Consider the following 7,662-nt stretch of genomic DNA (forward strand, 5'->3'; position numbering starts at 1 on the left):
TGAGGCACAGGGACATAAATCAGCTTTGCCAATAGAAGTCCATGCCTCTTATTACTCCAGTCACAGAAATCACTGCCTTCATTTTATGCTGTTTTTTTTTTTTTAACCATGGCAGCTACTTCATTGCATTAAGAGAAATTCGTTGTCATCATCAAAGTGATGGAAAATGTGTGACTCAGGGAACTGGAGGCCTGTTATTGCATATACTTTGCTACACATATCTGGTTTTAGGTACTTAGACACTTACATAGACAAGTTTAGAAATTATAGTACCTCCATGACAGTCCCCCTATTCACTACTGCTGGATATGGAAAATTCTTAAGGTGGGTGACAGTTACTCACCTGTTTTTCTGACTCGAGATATCTGGCATTGCCAAGAGCCATGAAGCTGATCCACTAATAACACAGAAAAATTTCTGTTTATAGTTTCAGCATCAAATAACAATGGCATACAATTGCTATGGCTATTTATGCTCCATCTGGTTTTTATATTGCAATGCTCTATTGCAGTGGGAAAAAAGAGATATATAAAAATACATAATGCATCTTAAAAAGTACTCTTTTTTATTTGCCAAATTGAATGCACTGTTAGGTTTTCTCAGGGGGAGGCACAGAAAGATACAGACTAGAAGGAAGGGCTTATAAGATCATCTTACCAGCATTTCTGCAAGCTACTTGTCACAACTCCCTTCATTAGACACTTCATCACTTCACCTCATGGCTGATATACAGAACTGATGGTTTACACTTCAAACGGATAACTTCTCCAACTTCAATTAACGGTAAGTGACCAGCACCTCTCCATACAGCTCCTGGCTTCATGTGCTATGTACACACAACTGTACAGTGCTACATAGAAATGAGATTCCCAAAGGAATCTTTGCTTCCCCTTAGACAAGTTACACAATCCATAATTAAGAAGATCCAGGGCATAAGCTGTGTAGACAGATCTTGGGCTTTGCTGTAAGGGAGCTTGGTTGTCAGTGCCAATCAAGAAAGGAATGTGTGTGTGCACATGTATGGGCACAGAAATAAGGGCTCTGTGTGCGTGTACCTGGGCAAACAGGTTTGGGTCTCTGCACAGCTGCATGTCTGCAGGCACACATCTGGATGCCAAAACAGGTTTTAGCTACAAGGTGTCCCTGAGGTGGCCAGCACACGAATAACAAAAGGAGAGATGGGAATAAGATTTAATTCCTGGCTGCCCAAGTACCCCACATCCACAGTGCTTAGGAATGATAAAGATGATGGCTGGCAGCAGTTGGGAAAGGAGCCCCCACAGTGGCTGAGTGGTGAAAATTACAGCCATCCCCTGTCTTGGAGCCTGGATATTCCACACTGCCAGGATAGCTGTGGTAAAAGTCTACTTTGTGCTGAGCAATGAAGCCCACTGTCTGCTGGACACTGCAGGTCCCCCCGCCTTTGCCAAAGACTCCTCCATCCTCGCTGGTCAGGATTGTGTAAGCGTTCTGCCCTGCTCCATAGTGCTGACAGGGGGCAGGCATGGTTTGCACGTTGCCAGCTGTGGTGATGGGGTAGCCCTGGTGGAATTTGGGGTGCACGTCCAGGTAAGTTCCGCTCTGGAAGCCACTCTGAAAGGGAAGGTAAAGAGTCAGAACACAGAGCTTCTCCATTGGTGTCCACAGGCCTGACATGTACTGGGGCTCTGTCCCTTCACATTTCATATTCTCTATTGACCAGCAGCAATGGCATGGAGGACAAGAAGAACTATGTCCGTTCCCATAGTTCAGGGGTGGATACACAATCATATATACATTCATATATACATTAAGAGGAAAACAGCTTTTCCCTGGAAACATTTCTGTGGTATAGCCAGCCCACTGCTGGGCTACCACCAGTACACATGGTGTGGTGCCCAGTCTGTGCCTCTGTGCTGAGCAAACCAGAAGGCCAGGTACGCTCACACTCGTATGCTTCAGTTGCCCCCATGGAGGAAATAGGGGACTGATCTGCCCAAACAGAAGAGCCATGATGAGCCATGTGCTGTGTTCTTACTTGAGCGAGACACTGAGCCCGTTCGCTCCACAGGCTCTGCTTCTGGCACCTTTTCAGCTTCATCCTCCGGTTCTGGAACCAAGTCTTCACCTGGGAGGGGAAGGGAAAGCAAAGAAAATGTCAGCAAAGGAGAGGGAAAAACAAATGTAACCAAATTCACAAGCAGGAAGAACCAGAGGGAGTGACCAGATGGCAGAGATACATGGGCAGCAGCAGATAAAAGCCTTTAGGAACTCCTGTGGGGGTGTTGCCACGGGGAGAGGTCTGTCTAGCAGCCTCAGCAGGTGGCTAGTGCAACTGTGTGATGGGGGAGGGGGTGGCTCGGTGTCAAGAGACAGTGATAGCTGGGACGAATGAATTCATTCTGAACATGGACGTGAATGACTGGTGTAAATCAGATTTACCGACACCTCTACAAGCCCCCCGCACTTCAGGCAAACTTCTAAGACGCTGTTTCTGCATGTTTGCTAACAGAGAAGGGACAGACTTGCTCCTTGTCCCCAGCAGTTCCCAAATTCAAAGCTCCTTGCTGGGGCGAATTCCTGGGCCATTTCCCCCCGGGCTGTGTCTGCACTGTGAAAGCAGCCTTTGCAGGGATGTGGATTGAAGGAAAGAGCAGACTGTCCCACCTGCCTTGCTCCTGACAGAACCAGTTCAGTGTGTGCACTTAAAATGCACATATAGCTTTTTTAGTCGCAGGGCACCCCGGCCACCATGCCCAGCTCTGGGATTCAAATTTCAGCAAGATTTTGGACTTGTAACTGCGAGCTCTTGTGCCCCATTGCCCAGCCCCCCCTGCTTTAGGAAAGCAACATTGGAGGCAGCATCATTTCACTACACACAACCTACCTGGAGATCAGCAGAGACCCTAAGGGCAGTGATGTGTGAACCTAGCAGCACCCATGGGGAGGAGGGAGCACATGTCAAGCAGCCAGGCAGAGCTGAGTCTGGAGCATTATTAGATACTGGACAAGATAAGACCCAGGAGACACTAGCAAGAGCTTTCAGCATGTTGCAGCAGCCCTGTGATTCAGAGAATAGATGCATGCCAGGGTTTCTGAGAAGTTCACAGTGCATGAAAAAAATCTGTGAAGTGCTGCAAAGCCCAGGGTAGAGACTGTGGTGAACAACATATTCATCACTGGGTTTGCAATTCTACTACGGGTGTTGGTAACAGAACCCTTGACTGACCCCCGACTTGGGAGGCCCAAATGAGGTGCCACTGACCCCTCTATCTGCAAAACTGCTTCTGATGTCTGGGCATGAATAAGCAGGAGAGCAACTGTTAGCTGGCACCTTCGCCTCAGTCCCTGCTGGGCACTCATCTTTCCATCCTGGCACTCCCTTAAGTGACCACTCAGCCACTGTGAGATTGCTACACTGTGGGTCAAAGTCTCTGTTCACCTGCTTGTAGGTGAGCCCCAGGGCAACAGCCAGCTCCCGGATCTGCTGGGGGCTGAGGTACTTCTGGCTCTGGAAGCGCTGGTGCAGGGTTAGCAGCTGCTCCTTGGAGAAAGCTGTCCGGCTCTTGGTCTTCCTGATCCCCTCCACACCATATTCTCTGCCCTTTTGAGACTTAGCTGAAGGCTGTGGGGATGAGGATGAGGAATGTGGACTGGTGGCTGAATCTGGTGTGAATTGGCTGAAATTCCCAGAACTGGATGAAGCTGGGGACACTTCTATAAATAAAAAGAAAACGAGAAAAGGTCTAAGAGACAAAATGTTTAGCTGTAAGGGTATGAGCATGCTCCCTGCCTGCTGTAGAGTTCCTTGCCTACCAGACAGGAGCTTTTTAGAAGCAAAGGCTTGTGTGGCCCTCCTTTCTTCACAGAGCTGTGAGCACAGACAAGTACACTGAGAGCGAGCAGCTTCCCAGCTCAGTCCCCCTGGGATCTTCATGACTCCCTTCTGCCAGGCAGAAAAGTCAGGGCAGGGAGCGGTGCAAAAGCATGGTGCACAGTGGTTCACAGTGAACTCTCCTCCTCCAGATGGCCTCAATAATATTTCAGTCTGATTGTGGTGTAAAAAGGCCTTGTCATGACTGCAAGCATAGCTCTGGGTTGCTGGCTGGGCTCCCCAGAACTGCCTGCCCAGCAATACCAAGGCACTCAATAGAGACAAAACAGCCTCTGACCAGGGTGTACAGTGGGGCGGCAGAGCAGCCAGTGCTCACAGTGAGGGCAGCAGGTGGAGAACATCAGGCAATGGATATTGGCTCAGTCCTGTTTGCCTTTGTCTCCCACCACAGACCATGCCACTGCTGGAGACACTATAGGTGGAAGGAGCTATTTGTCTGAGAGGGGCTTTTGGTGAGAGAAGAATGAAGGAAAGAAATGTCATACGGAAAAGGAGAGGGAGAGGAAAGGTGGGTATGTGAAACAGGTGAAAGGAGACAGTAATCCTGTACCAGGGACATAGCGGACAAAATTCAAGAGTGCAGAGGAAGGCATTCAAGCCCCTTCTAATTTGTCCTGGTGTATGTCTTAAGGATCTCTGTTGATGGCAAAGTTGAGATAAAGACCTGAGGGAAAAGTTTCCTGAACAATCTGGGCTCCTAGTGAAGACAAAACCTGCCAAGATGCAAAGTCATTCAGGCTGCAGGAATAAGAAAATGTGTCACATGCCAGATTACTGGGGTCTGAGGAGGGCTGAGACCCCTCAGGCCAACCTGACTGAAGGGCTGTGATACCAGTCACTCCTCTTTCCCCTAACTACAATGATAAATCTGCCCATCCCTCCCTCCTCCAGCTACTCCTCTGCAAACTGTCCTGCATGGTCTATCCCCTCTCATCCTACTGGAAGTGCAGTGAATGGAGCAGTGCCATTTCAGTACACACCTTCTGACTACTGAGCCCAACCAATGTCTCCCAACCTCCTTAACAGTCACCCTGAGAGCTGTGACACTGAGACACTCTCCTCAATCACTAGAGCACATGTCCAGAGCAAAGCACTGATGTCCCCTGGAGGAATGGGCTTCCCACCCATCCTACAAAACCCTTCCTTCTTCTGTCCTAAGCTGAGAGTCTACTAAGCAATCACTGAAAAGCCTTGGAGTCCTGTTGGACCTCAGAAAGGTGGCCACATCTGTGGTAGTGTGCCCCTTGTAACTCTCCTGACAGAGGCATGCCTGTCTCTGTGGTGCCTGCCACTCAAGGCTTGCCTGCTCTGGGCCATTTGCTGTCCCTAGGAGATGACAGCACCCATAGCAGGGGCTGGGTGAACAGCCAGGGGTGTAGTGGGGCAGGTTTCCAGCACTGGGGAGTGGGGCCATGAGGACAGCAAAGGGATTCTGTCTGCAAGCAGGAAAAGGCTGTCAGCAGAAGAGGTGCAAGGACCTGTAGTGTTATGTGCATGGGTTAGACGGCAGAGCCTTGAGGAAGCTGAACATCAGTGACCTGGCTGCATGGAAAGCTAAAACTTCATGTGGTATCACAGGATGCTTGGATCCTGCAGGCTGTGCAGTAAAAACGTGATAGGGAAGAAATGAGTATGCTGGGAACATGGGCCTGGAAAACAGGAAAGTCTCCTGTTAGACAGGAACCACAGCGAGACACTGTAGAACTAAAGCTCCCCCAGGCTGCTGCTTGACCTGTCATCCCAAAGCCCAATGAAATGTATCGTGTGCAGCTTGAGCTCAGGACAAAAGTGCTCCTTCTCCCATGAGAAGAGAGGAAAGGAGAGAGGAAGCAAGAAACACAAACCACAGTGCAACAAATACGAACATGAAAGCCTATAACAGACCCACTCCCACAAGGCCTTGACATCTGTAAGCTTTGACTTCTGCAACGGGGCTCTCTCTGAGAGAGGCATGAGGGCATTTGAAGATGGGGTTAAAGTCTATGTACCAAACCCAACAGGGGCACACAGAGTCCATCTGCCCACTGCCTTTGTTGGGCAGGCAGCATGCAGAGAGGCTACGTGGCAGGTAGCCACATGTGAGTAGCCATAGGCACTCTGCATGAGCCTGGAGCTTCCCACAGCAACTGACAGCTTGAAAGTGGCACCCCAAAACCTGGCTCTCCTCCCACCCTTTTACCTTGCTAGGGTGCTGCCCTGCTGACCATGATGTGGGGCTGGGCGAAAACCCGCTCTTATCAGCTCTTCTATTGCCCCTCACTGGACTGGGAGAGGAATGGCAGGAACAGAAAATGGTCACTCTGGTGACGCCTGGGACTTTTTGGTTAAAAAGGGAAAGGCAAAGCAACCAGAGCACAGAAATAAGAGGGAAATAGACGAAAATGGCAAAATGAAAGAAGCAGTGTAACAATGCGAGATTTAAAGGAGCAGATCTTCCAGCACCCAGTGATTCAGAGCAGGCCTTGGCTCATGATTAATAAGTGCATAAAGGATGCAAGGAGTTTGTAAGAGGATGAGGGATGCCACAAGAAGTATCTCCAGGATCTGTTTCTCTCGATGGCACAAATGACAGCATTTAACGAAAAGGAGGCCCAGACATCCCCGCACCAAGAACCATGAACTTCCATAAGACCAAGTTGTCACTCTGCCCTTCAGCCTGGAGAACAGACCTGACAGTGCCTCGACTCTTTCCGGCTCTTTTGAGGCTTAGGAAACCAGCTGGCAACCACCCAAGAAAAGTAGCATGGAAGAGTGGTGTGACCGGCCAAGGTCACCCCTCCTCCTTGCCTACCACAGCGCACTTTGCCCGGGTCACGCACTAGAAAACCAAGGCAGGGAAAGAGAAAAATCCGCTCAAAGTCATTTGAGCCTGACCTGGGAGCAGAGTTATCCTGGGGGTCACCTCCAGGATGTAGCTGCAAGGCCTTACCTGCCGTGTGCCTCCTGCCCGCAGCCTGCGGAGAGTGCCCGGCGGGGCCCGGCCGCTGTGGGGGCCTGTGCTGCGGCCCCCGCCGCGCTCCAGCAGAGCTCCAGGGGGCCCCGGGCAGCCCCGCCGGGGTACGCGGGGCACGGCGGCAGCGCCAAGTGCGCGCACATGGGCAGCGGCCGCAGGGGCGGATCCCCCCTCACGCCAGCTGTCACCTCCACCTGGGGGCAGGTCCCACCACCGAGCTGAGGCGGCCCCGAAGCGCAGACAGGCCTTTATAGCCGGCCATTGCCTGCCCCGGACCGCAATATCCACCGCGGCCCGCTCCTCCGGGCTCTTTGTCATGGTAAAGAGGCCGATCGGTGGGGTGGGGACGGGGCAGGGGGGAGGGAAAGCAGCGCTCGGAATGGCATCAGGACTCAAATATGTCCCCTCTGAATTCTTCCCATTCTGCAGGTTCCTCAGTCACACCTGAGCAGGGTCTGACCCAGAGCCCCAGGACAACTCCTCCCCTTGCTTCTGTGGGCTCTGCTGGGCTTGTCGCGGCTCAGAATGCCCTGAGCGCGGATGTCCCGTACAAGACAGATGTTCCCTGCATTGGGAGAGCACATCCCGGCCCGTCTCCACCACGGCGAGGGCACAGCAGCTGAATCTGGTGCTGAGCTGCTCCGGACCGTGCCGGCTAAACCTGGGGTTGTGGGGAGGGTTCTGAGACCTTTGCTTTGTGGCTTGTGTGACACTGACACCTTCCTAGGATCCACAGACACCCCCTACTGACCTGGCAGCACCTCCCATACTCTTGATGCAGATGTCAGAGATGGGAGAGGGGAGGGAAATGAGTAAGAATTACAGCTGGGGACTA

The 7,662-nt window shown here is 51.4% G+C and overlaps 1 protein-coding gene across 1 annotated transcript; it reads right to left on the reverse strand.

Annotated features, from left to right (window-relative positions):
- Positions 1-1,230: 1,230 nt before the first annotated feature.
- LOC118685328 (homeobox protein NANOG-like) lies at positions 1,231-6,970 on the reverse strand. Its single transcript, XM_036380809.1, has 4 exons — positions 6,804-6,970; positions 3,422-3,725; positions 2,018-2,107; positions 1,231-1,593 (listed from the first exon to the last, which is right to left on the reverse strand). The coding sequence occupies exons 1-4, from the start codon at positions 6,968-6,970 to the stop codon at positions 1,231-1,233; spliced, it is 924 nt and encodes a 307-aa protein (XP_036236702.1).
- Between the last annotated feature and the right edge of the window lie 692 nt (positions 6,971-7,662).

The sequence above is a fragment of the Molothrus ater genome, chromosome 2 (assembly GCF_012460135.2).
Source record: "Molothrus ater isolate BHLD 08-10-18 breed brown headed cowbird chromosome 2, BPBGC_Mater_1.1, whole genome shotgun sequence".
Classification (NCBI taxonomy): Eukaryota; Metazoa; Chordata; class Aves; order Passeriformes; family Icteridae; genus Molothrus; species Molothrus ater.

Excerpts from the sequence above, each read along its gene's own strand:
- LOC118685328 (XM_036380809.1), bottom strand. The coding sequence starts at position 6,970 with ATGTGCGCGCACTTGGCGCTGCCGCCGTGCCCCGCGTACCCCGGCGGG. Across the intron at positions 3,726-6,803 it reads GGGCAGGAGGCACACGGCAG|ACCTTTTCTCGTTTTCTTTT; the intron begins GTAAGGCCTTGC and ends TTTGTCTCTTAG. Across the intron at positions 1,594-2,017 it reads GGGCTCAGTGTCTCGCTCAA|AGTGGCTTCCAGAGCGGAAC; the intron begins GTAAGAACACAG and ends CTTCCCTTTCAG.